General features: G+C 33.1%; 1 protein-coding gene across 1 annotated transcript in view; it reads right to left on the bottom strand.

The window, feature by feature from the left end:
* The window catches only part of LOC140443745 (ubiquitin-conjugating enzyme E2 Q2), a 78161-nt gene that overhangs the window by 48480 nt on the left and 9178 nt on the right, over positions 1-20503 (bottom strand). Inside the window, exon 2 of the mRNA XM_072535156.1 lies at positions 6633-6847. Coding sequence (XP_072391257.1) covers positions 6633-6847 — 215 coding nt within the window. The remainder of the gene's footprint in view (positions 1-6632; positions 6848-20503) is intronic.

A 20503-nucleotide genomic window follows, 5' to 3' on the forward strand; every position in this document is an offset into this window, starting at 1 on the left:
TTTTTTAGGACTGTGGATTACACTTAAAATTAAACTAAATTTTGTTCTAAAGCTATTTTCGTGTGGCATATTAATATAATTCTTCTCTATCTTTAATGGGAATTAACCACTTTATAGTTTAAAACACTTTTATTTTGACATTTCGATTTCAACTTCGCAAATCGCTTTCGTAATACAAATTAAACAAATGATTTTTATTTTATTACCTGGTATTGAAGAACGCTTTAACACCTCATATCTTATAATCTTGGCTCCCTTCATTTAAGGGCTCTGTCTGTACTATGCATTTTTGTATAAATTTTAATTACTCTAACAAGGAAATACTCTCAGCATGATACCCTTCCATTATCCTTGGACATCCTTCACTTCTTCTTTTGAGAATTTATATCAGATCGCATCTTACAATGAATGTTAATGGTTCTCGTTTTTCAATCAATGGACCAAAGATCGCTTTTAACCCTATGAGTGAACATCTCGTTTTCGGTTAAAGGTCCAACTATTCGAGCATTAGTACAGAGGTTATATAAAGCGCTTAAGTGATAAAAAGTTTGATAAAGTTTCTTGGCAAAGAAACCTTTAACGCTTCTCTTAAAAAGAATATTTGCTGTTCCATTGTTCAATGGACAACAATTTAAATTAATTTATAAATACAAGAAGAACATAAGTTTATTTTTTATTTAAATCTAAATCGAAAAAACTAAATCTAAAATACTTGGAAACAGAGGTACACAAACTACATAAGGTAAAAATGGGGTATAACGTCCGATTTCTTCAAGGACGCATCGATATTTATGAAATAAGCTCTACTTACCCTAAACATCAAAATCAACCCTATGCCGATATGTGCTTATTATTTTTAAGGGTGTAAACTACTCCTTTTTCCAAAAAACAATAAAAATGGAAAATGAAGCATGTAATAATTTGGAAAATATTGGCAGTTTTTTTATGCTTCAATATACTACACTATTTATCATATTTCAACTCTTTTTGACTTATTTCATCTCTTATAAAGCACGCCCTCCTAATATACAATTGGAAAATTATTTAATGACCTTTTATCACAATTATAATGAATTGGCATATTTTATCGTCATCATTATCATTCTGGCTTTACAAACCTGCATGGGTTTGTAAAGCCTCGTGGAAAAAGGCGATGGATATTCCCATAGTTCTCATGTCTTCATTGACGTTATCAAGGAACCTTGTATTGGATCTTCCACTTCTTCTCTGACCAATGGGTCAGTATCAAGCTTTTTCTACCTGGGTCATTTTGTTCCATCCGCATTACATGCCCTATCCAACTCAGACGTCCTATCTTAATATTTTATCGTATTTAATTCAAACATTTCATATCCCTAATTTTCAACCTTTATAATCATCCCTTATTACGAATAAAAAAAAAATGGAAAACATTGTTTACCGGCTTCCTTATATAGTAAATAATTTTTTTAATGCATGATAGTGCACGACCGCATGTTCCAAGTGTGATCCGTGATTATTTAGACGAGGTTGGTATACAAACCATGAACTGGCCATTCTGCAGCTTGATCTAGGTCCCATAGAGAATTTGTGGAATATATTCAACTACTCATACAATTTGATATTTTATTTATATTAAATCGATATCTTTTTATCACATTTAACCCAAATATTTCTCTACCATTTTTTTCAACCATTATCAATCATCCCTTATCACAAAAAAATAAATTAAAAAATCGTGTAAGGATATATTTATACAAAAATTTGGGAAACATGGAAAGAAAATTATAATAAAAAAATTTCGTCATGTATTTAATTGAAAGTAAAATATTTTATTTATTTTACTTTTATTTATATTTTATTTTATGAAAGTGATCAAAACGACATCGGCCAATATATTATATAATATAATTTGATTAAAAATCATCGTCATCATCAATATCCGTGTTTTCGTTTCCTTCCTCTTCGGGATCCATTATTGAAGTGTAATTCTGAAACTTTTGACCAGCGCATTCACCGCAAGTGGTATTCAATACTGCCCCAATTTACGGCAACTACATGATGCGCCACATCCTTTTTTGCAATTGCAAAATATCATTTCCGCAAGTTCTTCGAGTGCAGGATTGTTTTGGAGTCTAATTGGTTGCAAAGATCCCTCTACGGTAGTCCATCCCCAATCAGTTGGACTAACGTTTTTATTTCCAAGTCAAACTTAAACTTGGTAATAGCATCTTTTAATATGCTCGTAGAGAGTATCCACTGCAGGAACAAGGGCTGATAATTTCACAGCAGTGTTTTTTGTGGTTGCCTCGATAAAGTCTTTTATTTTTTAAATAAGTGATAGATTCGACAGTTACTGGAAATTCATTTTATCTAACAATAAAACATTGAAAACTTTTGTTTTCAACACTCCCATAAAATTTATTATAAATTATTATCGCTACAGCTGATTTGGCAGAGTGCCTTTCTCAGAGTGATAATAATTTATAATAAATTTTGTGGAAGTATTGAAAACAAAAGTTTTCAGTGTTTTATTGTTAGCTTTCAATTTAATTTTTTTTAAACCTTTATAAAATGTATATAATTTAAAAAACCCAATCGGACTATATCACAAAACGTTTTCGGAATCCATATTCCATCATCAGTGTACTAGGTGGGTATACATGTATTGAGCCACTAAATATGTGGGTAAAAACCCGTCAAAATTTGTTTTATAAATTTAGATTACATTATATTGTGATAAATTCTAAGATGTTAAAGTTACCAGTGGATTTGGTAACATGGCGACGTATGACTCCACGTGAAGTTACTGGTCCTGAGACGATGTGTCTACGAGGACCTGATGAAAGCAACTCATTTGTTGCTTTCATCAGGTCCTCGTAGGCCATTCCATTACTTGGTTTACACCAAGTAATGGAATAACCTTCTTCTTTTTTGGTTGTTTTGTTTCATTAAATTTCTAAGCATCGAGAGAGCCTTCATAGCTACAATTCCAACTGCGTAACAATTATTTTATCTGTTGGAATACTCCAAATATACATTCCCCAATACTCCAAAATCAACTCGCTCCGAAATAAAAAAAAAACGTGTTTCCTTTTTGGGCTATATCTCGGTTCATTTTTAAGTAAGTCAGTCAATAGCTCATTATTTAAGGGGTTGTATGACCTACAAGCATATAAAAGTTAAAAATTTCTGTGGCGTTCCTTTTTAAAAAACGATATTGATTAAAGGACTCCAAAACAGCATCATTCACATGCTAATCCGAATTTTGAAAGATCATATCACAGTTAATTTGTAAGCTTAAAAAAATGCTAACTTTTTGGTCCTTGGGCAATTTTTACATATCTTTGATAGTTTTCATTATTTTTAAAAAAAGACGAAAAGTTTAAATATTTCAAAAATACTTTTTCCCCTAAAACCACAATTTTTTTCAGAATAAAGAATTCTAAATCGTCCAAACTGCTGGATGCATCCGCTGATACACAAATAAAGTAAATCGTACATGAATTACCATTTGATTGCTATTAAGGTAATAATACAAATGGTACCATTGTCATCTTTTGTCATTTTTACTTTTCAAAAAAAAAATCGATCTTTTTGTCACCATAACTCTCTTAGTTCCCAGTTCAGTTTTAATGTTCTTTAAAAAAGATTGAATGTATGTTCCCCGTAAAATTGATCGTTTTCCTGCTATTCAATACTGAATTTTTTTTAAATTTTTTGTTCTGAATTCCAATTTCAATCTTTAACAGGACATAAGTATCTCGGTTTCTATTGGGTCCACAACAAAATTAAATAAACGAATCTCTTCGTTTTGTTTACAAACTTCAAACTGGTTAAGAACGTATTCAATAATAACCGAACTAACTTTAACTATACAATAAATTAATAATTTCTAGTTGCTTGAAAAGAAGTAAAACGGGCAAAAACGTAAACAATTATGTCAAATTTCTCTTTTTAACTAATTGTTACATAAATAGCCAAGGCAAATGCCTAAAAAGTCAACAACCAAAAAAACAAACATAGGAACATTGTTTTTGAAGTAAAAACCATTTTTTAAAATTAGTTTGCTGATAACTCATTGGTCTAGATTAGAATATTATTTATTTGTAAACACTCGTGAAGTTTTGACAATAAATTAACGCGATAAAACTTATCTTATATGACTATGTTGTTTTTTACGAATGCTATTTAAAATAAATAAATATACGAGTATAATAAGTGATGTCTTGCTTTCATTTTGTAATGGCTAGCTTATATAAAAAATCGATAACTGAAGCGTTCCTTGAGGGGAAGACCAAAACTCTTCTTGGATATTACTGCACAATTACATGCATTCTTTCGTCCTACATAGCCAATAGAAAGTTCAGTGTTCAGATAGAACACGTCCTGTCAAAAGTCGGAATGATCGAGGCGGCTGAAGTGCCATAGGGAGGAGTAATATCACCCTTTCTGTATACCATATACACCGCGGACACACCAACCATGCCGCAAACCATGCTCAGTCTATATGCCGATAGCACAGCCATAGCAGCGAGAATTCTGAATCCAAACTCTAAATCAGTTGGAAGACTGGTACATTCAATGGAAAATCACGGAAAAAATAACATAACCTAATAACAAATATCTTTGGTTATACATTTTCGCAGAATTTTATAATAATCTTTTTTGAGAACGATTTCCGGAGTGCAGATCGAGACGTCAAACACTAGGAAGGAAGGAAGATTCAGTTGCAGCGATCCTTTGTGTCAAGTCATAGACAAAAGATAAACTATTGTTTAATTTAAATTTAAATAAGTACTTTTTTGCTCAAGTGTGGCTTGTGACGATATTATATTATATACAGTATGTCTCTCCAATTAAGTCGGCACCAAATGGGACCAAATGGCACCAACAATACTGTTGTGGCGAAGCTTAATCATCTGTTGTACATGGATGATTTGAAATTAATAGCTTCCATTAGATATCGCCTAGACCAGATGATAAAAACTGTAGAAACTTTCTCAAATGATATGAGTATGCATTTTGGACTAGACAAGTGTCGTATACTAAATATAGTCAGAGAAAAGGTTCAGTTCGGAGGTTTCGATATGCAAGACGGCCAAAACATCGAGGCAATGGGTGAAAATGATATATACAAATATCTCAAGAGTACAGCAAGCGCAGAAAATTGACCATAAATAAATGAAAATCGAACTAACTTCCCAGTTCGTACGAAGAGTCTATCTATCTGTCTATACAGCCCTTGCTGTCCAATTTTGGACATAGGCCTCCTCTTCCTTCTTCCATGTCTATTGTAGGCAGTTTGTATCCACCTAGGGCCTGCGTGTTTTTTCAAGTCAACTGATCATCGCATTTGTGGCCTTCCTCTTTTTCGTTTGTAACTATATGGTCTTCAGTGTATAATCATTTTATTCCATCTGTCGTCTTTCTGTCGTATGGTATATCCAGCGAACTTCCACTTAAGTTTTGCTATCTGCGTTAATACATCGGTCACTTTTGTTTTGTTGCGGATCCAAGTATTTCTTTTCTTGTCTGATAGCCTGATGTTCAGCATTTGCCTTTCCATGGCTCTTTGAGTCTTTGCTATTTTTTCCATGTTTTCCTTTGTAAACGTCCAAGTGTGAGAACCGTACGAAGAGTAAGACAACTAAATCGGTCATATCTTAATAGTAAAAATTTTTTTAAGGCATTAAATAAGGTATTATAAAGTGGTAAGAAACTGATATAGAGTCTTCAGAGGAAAGTAGGAACACACTCACAAAGGCGCAAAAACAAAATCCACGCAGTGCAGTAGAGAGACCAACATTACGGCGATATCAAAGTGAAACAGGACTTATGGACTTATAGGTGAGCAACTGGATAAACAGGTTAAGAACTTATTTTCCGGTGCAGATCAGATCAGCCAAGAATACTATGTCGACAATACAGCGTCGAACTATTTCGGCGGGTTGACATCAGGAAAGATGTTTCCCGGGACCGACGGTTTTTTCACAACTGTAGAGTTTACTAATATTCACATCCGAAATACAAAGAATATTTCTTTTTGTATACATATTTACTTTTTTCTTTGGTATATTTTTAGTAAAATAAATATAATAATTTACAATGCTTATTAATAAAAAAAGGTCCGTTGTACTATATATATCACGCTTTTCACGTGCAAAAAACGTATGCGGACTCATAGTCCGCCGCTACTATCGGTGCACAGAAAACGAGCGCCTGTCACGAAAGATTAATTGTTGGTGTGAAAAGGAATTTGTAAAAACAAAATATGCTTAATAATAATATGCCAAGAGCTTGTCCCGCGTGAAACCCTATTTTCATTACAAACAATAATTGTGGCTTAATCTCATATAAAAATAATATTTAAACTGAGCCATAATATTACACTAGAAAAACATTTTAGACAGAAAACGAGAAAAAAAGGTAATTACTTCATTCTGATCGCTACACAAACGAGCTTCCGTATAGCTTCGCTATACTCTTAGAGCTTCAAGAGGCAGTAATCCAAGCATTTTTGTAGAAACGACTTGTTTTCCTATGCTCCATTGTTATCAAGACCCATTGTTATCAAAATTTTATATAAACTTTTGTTAGATGTAAGTTTTGTACACAACAAAAATCTATACAAGCAAATTTGGTTTACTCACCGATTTGTTGTTAGCGGATCTAGAATATGCAGTCTTTCTAAGTCGGGTGGTTCTGGAACGCCATGCAATCGACATAGTTCCCTAAGAAGTATTATCACCTGATAAAGGACATGATTGTCCAAGCCTTCTGTGTTGCTTAATATTTGAACCGCATTTGCTATACTAGTTTCTTCGGAATCTGCAAACCACACAGGTGGTGATGCGGGATAAGTTTCCTGTAAAAACAGATAATTTTTAAAAATAAGTTGCTATTTTTATAAAACTAAAAAAATATATTCAAATGCAGTATGTACGTATCAAAATGTTTTATTTTTGTAAAAAAATACTAAGTAACTATCATCATTTAATTCAATATAATGCAGATTTATTTTAGATTTCAACTTTTTTATATAAAGTGATTCATATAATTGAAAATTATGTTTATTAAAACTGTGGCAAGACTTATCGATTATTAATTACAACACGACATTTCTCGACTGACTTTTTATGATATGAAACAACACATGACTTGACAAGAGGTATGAATCTAATATGATATGGCCACAGAACAAATAACAATATTATGAATACATGACTAACTTACTTAGAAGTATACAACTAATTAAAATAACGGAAAATTATTACAGCACATAATTCAAGTGATACGAGCTTTAACAACTATTATATTGGAACAAATTAAAATATATAACAAATGCAAGTGGTTGGCTGTTAATTTATTATTATTTTTAATAATTTGATAATAATGCTAAATAAGCAATTTAAATGATAATATATCACAAAACGTAATTAGTGTTTTTTATATAACCCATATAACTTAGATATTAATGTTATAAGGATCACCAAACTAGGTAAAAATGAGTGACCACTAGCATTAGATAATGGGACAGTATGAAATAACTGCCAAAAACCAAACAGGACTAAACAGGATAAGACAAATAGCCTGCGAAAACAATTCAGCTAGACACTCCAACCAACGTCACTATATCCTGCAGTTAATTTGTCAAATTAAGTGAACAGCTGTATCATTTCAATAAAAAACAAAATTCAATAAAATGGTGCGTGGTATAGTATTTATAAAGTCAGTTGAAACATTTCACTCCGACGAGATTTATAAGGGCAGTTCAATATTACATTTACCGGTAATCAAGTTAAAGTATAAATAACACGCGTCAATGTTTCAAACTTATTTGAACAATCCCCGTATTTCGTAGGAAAGAGATAGAAGAAAGAGAGAATGAAAGATACATTCCATCAAATAAATATTGGACATTGATATGTTATTCAAAATCACCAATATTTAACAGGCTACTTGAAGGTTCGCTTCCAGCCGGCGGCGATGGTGTACAGATAAGAAACGCTGTTGATTCATGCCAGTGCTGTACAGCTAAAATGTTTATTATTTTACGAAGTATAATAACTGTTTTAAATCATTATACTGTCAATATGGTCTATTGCCATTATATATAAATTATTTTTGTTGCTAAATATGATATGTAAAAAACTTTTTTATACACTTATGTACTTTACGACAGTTAAGTAAATTAAAATTGACCTTATTCTGTTCTTCGTTAATCTATATTTGAATATACAAATAAATGACGCGCCCATGTCTGGTAATATGATATTATTCTTTTAATGTTTGTGGGCAACCAGTTTTTTGGGTGTTTCAACTGACTTTAAAAATACTATATCTCTACAAATTCAAAAATTCGTGAATTGATAAAAATTATTGCCACAATAAAACAATCCGTGAAGTGGCGGATGAACTTAATATTTCTAAAACTACAACGTGGAATATAATTAAGAATTATGGGTAAACAGAGAAGTCTAGATAAAAAAGGTAAAAACCCGGGTAGTCCAAAACTAGTTTCTGGTAGGAATAGGAGAATATGAGTAAAACATTGCAAGAAGAGGGAAAGAAATACTCTTACACAAGTTACAGCTGAATAGAATCATGAACCTGGATTAAATTTGTCAGAGGAATGCTGTCGCAAGTGGATACATAACTCTAGATTAAAGTTTTATAAGGTTGCATTACAGCTAACAATTTAAAAGTGAACTTCTAGTTTAAAAAATTCAATTTTCTTATGGGCGAAGAAAAAGCTAGTGTTCACAAAAAAACAAAAGCAAGTCAAGCTTATTATGGGCAAAATCTAAACGTTTTTGCTCGGTAGAATATTGGCATCGGCGTATGTGTTGGTGGTCCGTTCTTGACTGACCTAAATTTCATTGAATCAGTATGGCATCAAATGAAACAGATAAGTACTCACGAACAATCCACAGCTGACGTTAAAATATAAATTTAAAGCCAAAATGGGTCAGTGCAGATCTTTAGTAGAGTCAATGACCAAAAATATTCGAGCTGTCATAAAGTCTAAGTGCGATGCTACTAAGTTTTAAAAATAAATATTCGTTCTATGTCCCAATATTTAGTTGCAAATAAAATAAATATTTATTATTAATTAGTTCTGTAAGAGTAAAGTGTGTCTTGTGTTGCTGATTGAACCTATATTATTAGTAATAATTAAAAAACATTACTATAAAAAAATAAACCGTCAACTATCTGAATTATGCATGTATTTTAGTTTGTCCCAATATGTAGTTGTTAGGGCTCGTAGTTATAAACGAAGAAAATAGACAGAAAAGAATACAATTTATAGTATTTTAATAGGAAATATGTACCCCTTGACTATTGATATAACTTCTTGAACGGGTATTTGCATGGAATCAACAGTTCTTTACAATTTTCTGATATATCGACACCCTCATTAGAAAATCTTGTAACTCCACTTTTTGTTAATTTGACTTTTTGGTGTCACCCATTAAATAGGACTGAACCTACGTATTGCTAAAATCCTGTATCTCCAATAGTTTGTTTTGCCCCATTTTAGAACATAAAATGTGTTTTGGGGTGTGTTATAGAGGTAGTACCTTCTATCGGAACGACCATATCGAGCGTCATAGACGGGAGATGGTTCTTGATAACTGGTCCTCATAAAACACCTAACTCTCACTTATGGCTCCACGTGCCACACCCTGGGCAACTGCATTGGTCTGCAGGCTAAACTAAGTCAGGGTAGCCAGATATGGCGAAAAACCACCGAGCGATTGCCGGTATAAGCAATCCCCCACCTACTGGCTAACGGCTTCGGGCGGACGAGCTGGTTAATGGAAGGGCACTCCTTTGTCCTGAGATCGAGAAATCGGTCTCAAAAGGCGGATGAACCAGGAAGATGGTCAACGACATAGGGCTATAGAAGGCCACGGGAAACCACTGTAGTAAAGGCTCACAAGAGCATCCCTGGTACAATCATCATGGCTAGCAAAAACCAAATGAGTAACCTTACTGATCATGGGCCGCGGAAACCAAGATCCGACAGGGGAAGTAAATCACAAGTTAGCCACAGGGCTTCCCAGGTCGTAAGCCAGCGAAATCCCTGTGATGTAAATAATGGAACACTTTTAAAAAATATCACAAGAGGAAATATGAGAATTGCAACATGGAACGTACAAAGCTTACTACAATCAAGTAAAGTAGATAATACTGCGATATAAATGGAAAGATTAAATATCGAAATTCTGGGAATAAGCGATGTACAATGGCCAGGGTCTGGAAAACAACGAACTAGAAACGGAGCTATATATTATAGTGGATATTCTGATAGAACAAACCGATATGGTGTGGCCATAATGGTAAGCAAGGAAAGAGATAAATCCGTACTTGGTTTCATCCCGCTTTCGAATCGCATTATAATGCTACAAATTAATACCAATATGGGAAAATGAATGTTATTCAAGTATATGCACCAACAGAAGATGACGGAGGATGAAGGAAGAACAAGAAATAGAATATTTCTACGAGCAATTGGAAACAATAATGAAAACAACAAAAAAACGTGAAGTTCTGATACTAATGGGTGACTTCAATGCCAAAGTGGATAGAGGAAGTGTGGAGAGTTGTGTTGGAATGTATGGATTGGGTGAGCGAAATGAGCGTGGTGAAAGACTCATTCAGATGTGCCAAACAGAAGAACTGGTAGTTATGAATACAATGTTTAAATTACCAAATCGCCGGCTCTACACGTGGAAAGCTCCTGGAGACAGCAAAGATAGAATTATAAGAAATCAGATAGATTACATCTTGATAAGGAACAGGTACAAGAACTCTATTACAGTAGTGAAGACTTACCCTGGAGCAGATGTAAACTCGGACCACAACCCAGTAGTAGCAAATATGAATGTAAGATTGAGAAAACCATTAATGAAAGGATCTAGACCACAAATATGCACTGATAAACTAAGAGAACCAAATACATACCAAGAAACTCGAAATAAAATAAATCAGAGTATCCAAAATAAAACAACAAAATAAGAACACTACAGATATTGAAACAAAATGGAAGAATATAAAGAACACAATAGAGACTGAGGGACGGAAAACATTAACATTTACAAAAGCTGCCAAACAAGAATGGATGACACAAGAAATTCTCGAAAAGATGGACGAAAGAAGAATACATAAAAACAAAAATAAAATTAAATATCAAGAAATTAATAAACAAATAAAACAGAAAATAAAACAAGCTAAGAAAACATGGATGTCCATTAAATGTGAAGAAATTGAGGAATGTGAGGCAAGGTATGACACTTTCAACACCCATAAGAAGGTTAAAGAAATGATTTCAGGAAATCGTTAACAAACCAATCGGGATATTAACAAATGCAGATGGTACCAGTATAACTGAAACGCAAGACAAATTACGTAGATGGAAAGAATACATTGAACACCTATTTTGTGACCAAAAAGTAGAACAATTAGAAGTTGACGGAGAAATCACGGGACCAGAAATAATGAAAGAGGAAGTTATTTATGCCATACAAAAGGTGGAAAAGCTCCAGGACCCGATAATATTCCAATTGAACTATTGAAGATAATTCATGAAGATAATATTGATGTCTTGGTAGATCTTTTTAACTCCATATACAAGACGGGACACATACCCAAAGAATGGCTTCTCTCAACTTTTGTAACGATTCCAAAAACCACAAATGCTAAAGATTGCAATGACTATCGGACAATTGCATTAATGAGCCACACATTGAAAACCTTCCTTAAAATCATACATAACAGAATCCACATGAAATTAGAACAAGAAATAAGTGATTCACAGATGGGTTTTAGAAAGGGTCTAGGAACTAGAGAAGCATGATTCGGAGTCAATGTTCTGACACAACGATGTCTGGATATGAATCAGGACATATATGCTTGCTTCATAGACTTTAAAAAAGCTTTTGACAGAGTTCAACATGAAAAGCTTTTAAGTATTCTTAAGACCAAAAACATACATAGTAGAGATCTACAAATTATATCGAATCTGTATCAAAATCAGAAAGCAAGAATAAGGGTCGAAGGAGAACTGACAGAGGAAGTAAGTATACTTAGAGGAGTTCGACAAGGGTGCATACTTTCACCACTCTTATTTAACGTCTACAGTGAAGTGATATTTCAAGAAGCTTTATTGGATATTGTGGAAGGTACTTTGGTCAACGGAAATAGCATTAATAATATTAGATATGCGGACGATACGGTCATATTTGCAAGTAACATGGAAGATCTACAGTACATAATACAACATGTATACAATGCATGTGAAAGGTACGGACTGCAAATGAATCTCAAGACAACGAAATCAATGATATTCTCAAAAAACCACAAAATGTAGATAAACTGATCATCAATAATACAATGATCGAAAGAGTAACAACATATAAATATTTAGGAACGTGGCTAACCAAAGATGGAGATCAAACAAAAGAAATCAGATCTAGAATAGAAATGGCAAGAAACGCGTTCATAAAATTGAAGAACTTACTTTGCAACCGTAACCTTAATCTAGAGATCCGCACAAGAATACTACGTTGTTACGTTTTTTCTACTTTACTATACGGCATGGAAGTGTGGACAATAAAACAGTCTGAAATCAAAAAATTAAACTCCTTCGAGATGTGGTGCTACAGGAGTATCCACAGAATATCGCGGACTAAAAAAGTAACTAATATAGAGGTGTTACAAAGAATGAAGAAAGAATGTTGCAGCTCATTAGAATTATTCAGAAGCGCGGCCAATAAAATTAAGATAGCGATGATGATTTCCAATCTCCGATTGGAGAAGGAACCTGAAGAAGAACATAAAAAGTCATTGTGAAAACCTTGATTTATCCATGTCTGTCTATCCGTCTTCCGTTATTGGAACATATAGAATGACAAATAAGTGTTGTGACCGGAAGAACTGTTTTAAAGTCGCCGAAATAGTATATAACAAGCGATATACTATTCGACGCGCCTTTTTGTGAATTTGACCTTTTGGTATCACCCACTGAAAAAGGACTGAATCTGTGTATTGCCAAAATCTCCTGTATCTCCAATAGTGTACTGTAATTACTTATTCGACATAAAGAAAATCTCGTACTTCAACGCGCATTATTGCCCAAAGAAATTCTCGTATCTTCGGCATTTCATTTACTAAACATAGAACTAGTTACTAACTCAGTACTAGGAGCTGTATCAAGTACAATTATCGATAAATAATATTTTGGCAATATTGTGTTTGAAGAGTTTTACTTGGACAAAGTAAATACAAATATTTTTTGTTTGGTTGCTAATATTGCACGAAATATAAAAGAGGGTATTATTATTATTATTATTATAAAACCAACTTCAAACAACTCTAGTTTGTTTTAAATAGTAACGTTTTGACACAAATTATATAGCATTATATTTCTAGTATGCCCTTCTAGTACAACTAAAGCCACTGCCTAGCTGCATCAGTTGCAACGAGTGGCATTTTTTATAGTCGCAAACAATAATCAAACACTAAAATCTCAAATTAAACAATATTCGCACACTATGACATAAAATAACAGAAAATTGTAACACGGTAACACAAATTTAGGAAACAAACTGAGGGTATTAGTGTTTAATTTTTGTCAGCGTACCCACTTGACAGAACACGAAACAGTTGATAAGCCATAGTAGTTAATGTAAATAAACAGGGTGACGCATGATAGAGGTGGGCTGTTAATAGTGCCGGTGAGTGTATTATAAAGACATAGATAACAATGTCAATAAATTTCAAATGGTATATATCATCATCATCATCTTTGGCTCGACAATCCTCTATGGATGGTTTCTGGCGACATGTTGCCATCTTCTGATTTTTAGTATCCCTAAGTCGGTCTCAACTCCCTCTAACCACATAATTCCATGTCGCCCTCTGCTTTTTCTTCCAATAGAAGTTCCTGTCGTTAGCTTTTTTGGCAATGCAATACATTTATTGTCTGGCATTCTTATTATGTGTCCAGTCCATCTAAGTCGCTGTATTTTAATTAACGTTACGATGTCTAGTTCATTAAAGAGTTGGTCGTTTACAGCTCCAAATATTTTGCAGAGTATTTTACGGTCGAATAATCCCGATAGTCTTTCATCCTTCTGCGTTATAGTCCATGTTTTTGCCTAATATGTGAGGACCATCCTCAGCTACTCAGTAGTGTTTTGTATATAACAATTCTAGTTTTTCTTTGCATATTTCTTGAGTGGAATTGTTTTTGGAATCAATAGTATGCCCTATTTGTAAGGTTTATTCTTCTTTTAATTTCAAATGGTATGTGGAACAATAAATAAAAGTCCGCTGAACAAAGTTAGGAGAGAAATAAATATTAAACTTCGTTACCCATGTAACTATAACGTAAGAAACTATAGAGAACAATGGAAATAACATTCTTAAGTTATGCAGCTTTACACCCAAATGTAAAGTTCACGAAATATGGCAAGGGCTAGAAAGAAGGCATAATGCGATTAAACGAATTCTAATATAATGCAATCATTTTTTTCGAATCCTGAGAAAACTAACAAATATATTTGAAAAATTTAAACGTAGAATTTAAGATTACATTATTACCGAGGGCCGAAAGTCCCTTAGAATAAACAAAAAGTTTTTTTGAATAAGATATTTGAAATTAAAAATCACACTAAATTTTCTCTTTTTTTTTCACCCCTGTAACTTATTAAAATAAACATTATAGAAGTCTTCAGGGACTGTCGGCCCTTAGTAATAATGTATTCTGTCATTCTGCGTTTAAATTTTTAAAAAATACTTATTTAGGATTTTAGGATTCGAAAAAAATGAATGCATTTAAAAAGCATTGGCCCGAAATTTTGCGCCTACTCCCTTAATAATATACTCTATATTTTTTCTGTGCTTTGCATTTTGTCAATACCCATGTTAATATAACGGTTCTTATTTTGATGTTTTGTTAAGTTAAGAGGATTTTGTTTGTAAAGTTATTTAAATTATGTCTATTAAACATGTTATTAAACATACACGTATAAAAATCATGTTATTAAAAATGATTTTTTAATAATTCTTTGATGAATTTCATTATTTCATTTGATTTTTTAGATATACTTTAGTTTCCTTTATTTGTAGACATAATAATAATACATAATACAGTTAAAATCATTAACAATCGTTAACATTTTTGGTGTTAAAATGGCCTTGAATATTTCCCCTCGTGTCTTCACCACCCCAGTACTGTGTTAATTGACAATGATCGATAAGGTTACTGGCAATAAGCCACATTACTGTGTAGACCGTAGAAGTAGCCTATGAACAATACGGAAAAGATGGGCTGGCTTATAACTCATAAGACGAACGAATATACAATGAATTGTACAATTTTAAGATTCCCATCGCAAAACTTCCATCTCTTATAGAATAATTTTTCGATATAGTCCTAATAATGTGTTTCAAATATATGGCAAAGTTGTACATCTTGTTGTAAATCTACAATGTCCGATTGCAAAAACGCCCCATGTATTTTGTCAGTTAAACATATCAGATATTAAAGCTTTGTATGAAATATTCCTGCGAAAATTAGATTGCTGTGTAAAATTATTCAGGAAATTCACATTACTTGTGTCAAACATAATGCTGCTCATAATATTAATTTATGATCATTTTCAAACTGACGCTTTTCACGACGTCTCAAAAGAAAACGCCTCTGTTTCAGATATTGCGAATATAAAGATGTACGAAGATACAGCTCGCTGTTGTTCATTTGACTTTTTAGGTTAATGGACTGTGGAGTATATTAATCGATTTTGAAATGATACTTGATTGAATGATACTCCATGTTTTCTATTTACTTTTAACGGAATGTATTTGGTATTTTCTCACACACCCCTATACATTTAACGATTACGCAGGTATATATACTATGAGAGACATAAAGGTTATCGACATCTTGAACGTGCAGACATTGTCAATAAAACTTTTGTGTTTTTTCTACCTGCTGGAATTTCTAAATTTTACAAAGGATACAGAGGGTATTGAATTGCAATGTTTACAAAAGGAATATGAAGTTCAATTCATACAGTTTTAAAATAAAAATCTCATGTTTGAAAATTTATGTGTCGACGTGTCGATAACCTTAAGGTAGCAGAATGACCTTATTTTCCAAGATACTGTGTCTCTAAAACTAGATACACTATAAATAAAATTTATAAAAAAAACACAGAAGTTAAAACACTTCACACTTGTATTGTGGTATAAAAAACATAGTTAAAACTTTATAAAAAGTGTCAAAATTTAAGTACTAGCATAACGTTTTCGACATATCACCGGAGATAGCAATATTTCCATAAATTCAGGATTCAAATCTAAAAACCCCCTTAAACCGCAGCCCGTTCCAAATGATCAACAAAACTTTTACTTCTTTGCCGAGGTCGACAAAAAACTATCCCAAAAATCATCGAGGCTAATCTATCCGAAAACAAATTCCCATCCACCAAAATAGTTCGTATAATTGCCCGCTCTACAAATCAACCCACCTCTTTCATTAGAGTTTTTTACAAACTCTGAAACTAAATTCACTAACGCATTCTCGAACGGTATTAAGATCGAGGAAGAACGAATGAAATGTGAGATTCTAAGATCAAGCAATTCCGTTACGGTTCGACTAAAATGTCCAATACATTGTATAGGTACACCGTATCAACCTCCTGCTACAATAATTCCATAAACCAAACCTTCACTTAACTCCGCACATAAATACACAACACAACACACACATTCATTATTCATATATACTATACACTTATCATTTACCCACACACATTAATTATTCATATATACACTTATCATTTACCCACACACACACACTTTACCCCCACCAAGCTAACAATCATAAACATATAAACACCAAAAAAAAACAAGCCAACAACACAACCAATAACTACACAAATTCGCACATCCATATACACCAAACACTAAACAGTGAGCACCCCGTACACTCCAAATCGCATTCAAAATCACAAGGACGGGGGGAGATTAGTTTTCAATGGTTTCCCACTCTCATTGCACAACGATACCTGATCCTAGGTGAGGACACAGCCACAACTATCCTCCATGCGTTTAAACCGAACAAAACAATAAGGCCAACAATCTGAAAAGGACCGTTTTTCCCAATGGAACTTGTACTTAGTAGCGGGCTTGATCCAACCGGCGTCCAAAAAGTAGGAAATCCTTCTGACACTTCTGCTTTACAGCCTCCACTTAGTCCCGGAGAGCGGTAATATGCAGATTCACGTTTTCCAATAAATAAAAACTCACCCTTGAAGAGACAATAGAGCCTAAAAAGCGTTGATTGACTTGGCCGGATTATAGTAGGTACCATCGGCGCAATCGTCCCCTGCCGTATTTTTTATATCTTTAATATAGAAAGATAATTAAGAGATAATGAACAGCAGTGCAAAATCACTAAAATTATGCGAAATTACACATTTACATATAGATTACAGTTATGTTTGCTTAATAAAAGTGTATGAAGTGTTGTACAAGTGTAAGATAATGCAGCTGCTATTTTTTGTATTACACTATGCTGATGATATCAAAGAATTACATTTTTTTTCAAAATGCCTCTGATATTGATAATTTGAGATAGTTAACATTTTTTCGATTATTATTGTTGCCCAGGAAGCTAATTAGCGGAAATGATTTAATTAATTCATTGGATTCAATTAAGCTTTACTTGATTTAATATTTCAAAGAACATATGAACATTGTTGAGTGAAAATACAGCTTAACATAAAAAAATACCTATACCTAAAATAAGTAAAATAAAAAAAACCAATAAGCACACAATGGCAGACAAATTAGTGCGAAGTATTATGACATATGGGGCTGAAAATTGGATCATAAACAAGAAAAACAGCAGTAAGATAGTAGCAACAGAGATGGAATGCCTGCGAAGATGCTGCAGAGTAACCAGAATGGATAGGAGAAGTAATGAAGAAATAAAGCAAAGAACATCAATAGAAACAGACATACTAACATATATAGAACAAAAAAGACTAAAATGGTATGGACATGTAAGAAGAACTAGCGACAGCAGATGGATAAAGAGGACGGCAGATGAATAACCGAATGGAGCCCCATAGGAAGGAGGAAAAGAGGACGACCCCGAAAATCCTGGAGGAACGAAGTAGACGACGCCATGAGTAAGAGAGGACTAAACGATGGAGAATGGAACAACAGAGAGAGATGGAAACGGTTGAGCGAGGGAATGCAGTGAATACTGTAGAATCCCCTAAATATATATGAAACATTTACATTTAAAAATTATTTACAATTTTTATTTCAGAAATTTTTTAAAAATTATTTTCGCATTAGAAAACTTGCACTTAGCTCGCATTAGAGAAGTCGATAAAATTTTGCTGCTGTATTCAAAACCAATTTCTGATTTTATAGCATTGGTAATGTTTAATATCACTATGAAAAATTTCGTTTTCACTTTTTCAAGATATTGGAATTACACTGACCATGTTTCGTATTAAATCAAAATATGTAATTGTTCCTTAACATAAAAAAAAGTCTAACTTTGAGACCACCAATTCAGACATTGATATTACCTATTTTCACAATAATCTTTTGTTTAATTGAACTTTTTCTTAATCCTCTATTCTTGTATCTTTTTCTTGGAAGCTGTCTGTTATATAATACTGGTTGTATATTTTTGCCTTACAGAATGTTAGTAAAACTCTATGTTAGCTATGTTAATATTAAGAAATTGGGCAAGCTTTGTGTTTCATTTCTTAACTTTCTGTTTGTATTTGAGACGATAGAAAAAAAAACGGGATGTGGCACTAAGGGATTTATCGAAGAGTGTAAGCATAGCTTTCTTATCCTCTCCGCACAGAGCGATGGTTTTTAATACAATTTAATTAGGTTCTATTCTATTCAATTATTATATTTTATTAAGAAAAACGCATGTGGCTGCGTTTGCTACTCCACGTTGTGTGTGGTCGTGTGATCTCTAGTTACATTGCGTCCCTTTTGTTTTTATTTTTTTACACCCAGGCGCGATCCATTGTACCGATCAATGTACATATTCGGTACGTAGTCCGTGATAAGAAAACTATGATTCCAAAAAATTGGTTTTTAATGTAAAAAACACTAATATTTAACATACTACTAATCAATGTTGGAAAAGACTAAAAAAATGAGGAACAGACCAAAGATAAGTGGATTTCTCACTGAAGTCACTCCCACCAACACTACTCTGGGAACCAACAGTTCCCAGAGTCCTGTTCAAAATCCATAATATGATATGATATGATTGGAGGATATTTAAAATATAAATACAGTGATTATATACTATTGTACACTTATCTTATGGTAGTGTTGAGATTAAAATTGTAACAACCGCAATCACCAAGAAGGACTTCCTGTATTAAAAATAAAAGCAACAGCCGATTATCTATCCTAAGTATAAACACAAACTGCAGAGTACAGACTAAAGACATTATAGGAATAAAAAGTGAACATAGTATGTAAAAGTTGCCTCCATATTTCTATCGCCAATCGAAAAAAGTCGCGTTATAAATGTTTAAGAAATTCGAGTAGCCACTGTATTATTAAAGTATTAAATCATAAAATAATGTGTAATATAGTCAAAGAGCAGAGAAATCTGATTTTGAAAAAAAAAACAAAACGTTATATTTTTTTGGTTTTTTAATAGTTAAAAGTGAATACCAAAAAATTATCAATCTGCCATCTTGTCGAAAAAAAAAGGTGATTTAGTGTTTGTTCCGTCTCCTTATATTGAAATTTATTTTATTAGTTAGTTTTTATATTTTGCCGAAATTACCCAGATCGGCAAAATTAGTAAAAACGAGTGGCAAGAATACTACGTAGAACTACTTACAGAAAACCGTCCACAATTTCAGGAAGAGAATATAGAACATGCAGGGAATGGGGCATACGACCAGATAGAAATAAGCCTGGCAGAAGTTAAGAGAGCAATCAAGACACTGAAGAACAAAAAAGCCAAAGGACCCGGAGGAATACCAAACGAACTAATTAAAAACGGAACGGAAAAGTTATTCCGCATGCTACATAGAATGTTCGAAAGAGGACTAAATGGAGAAGAAATACCTGCGGAATGGACACAAGCATACATCACATCCATACATAAGAAAGGAAAAAGGAAAAAATGTGAAAACTATAGAGGAATTAGTATAATATCGTCGGTAGGTAGACTTTACGGGAAAATTATTAAGGAAAAACTAGAAACTGAAATAATAGGAAAAATTGGAGAAGACCAAGCAGGGTTCACAGTAGGAAAATCATGCCTAGATCATACGTACACATTAGAACAACTGATGAAGAAGAAAATGGCAAAAGGTAGACCGGTCCATCTGACCTTTGTTGATCTAAAGAAAGCATATGACCCAATACCTAGAGTCAAATTATGGGAAGCAATGAATGATCTCGGAATCCGACAAACACTAATAAAAGCAGTTAAAGCACTATA

The sequence above is a fragment of the Diabrotica undecimpunctata genome, chromosome 6 (assembly GCF_040954645.1).
Source record: "Diabrotica undecimpunctata isolate CICGRU chromosome 6, icDiaUnde3, whole genome shotgun sequence".
NCBI lineage: Eukaryota > Metazoa > Arthropoda > Insecta > Coleoptera > Chrysomelidae > Diabrotica > Diabrotica undecimpunctata.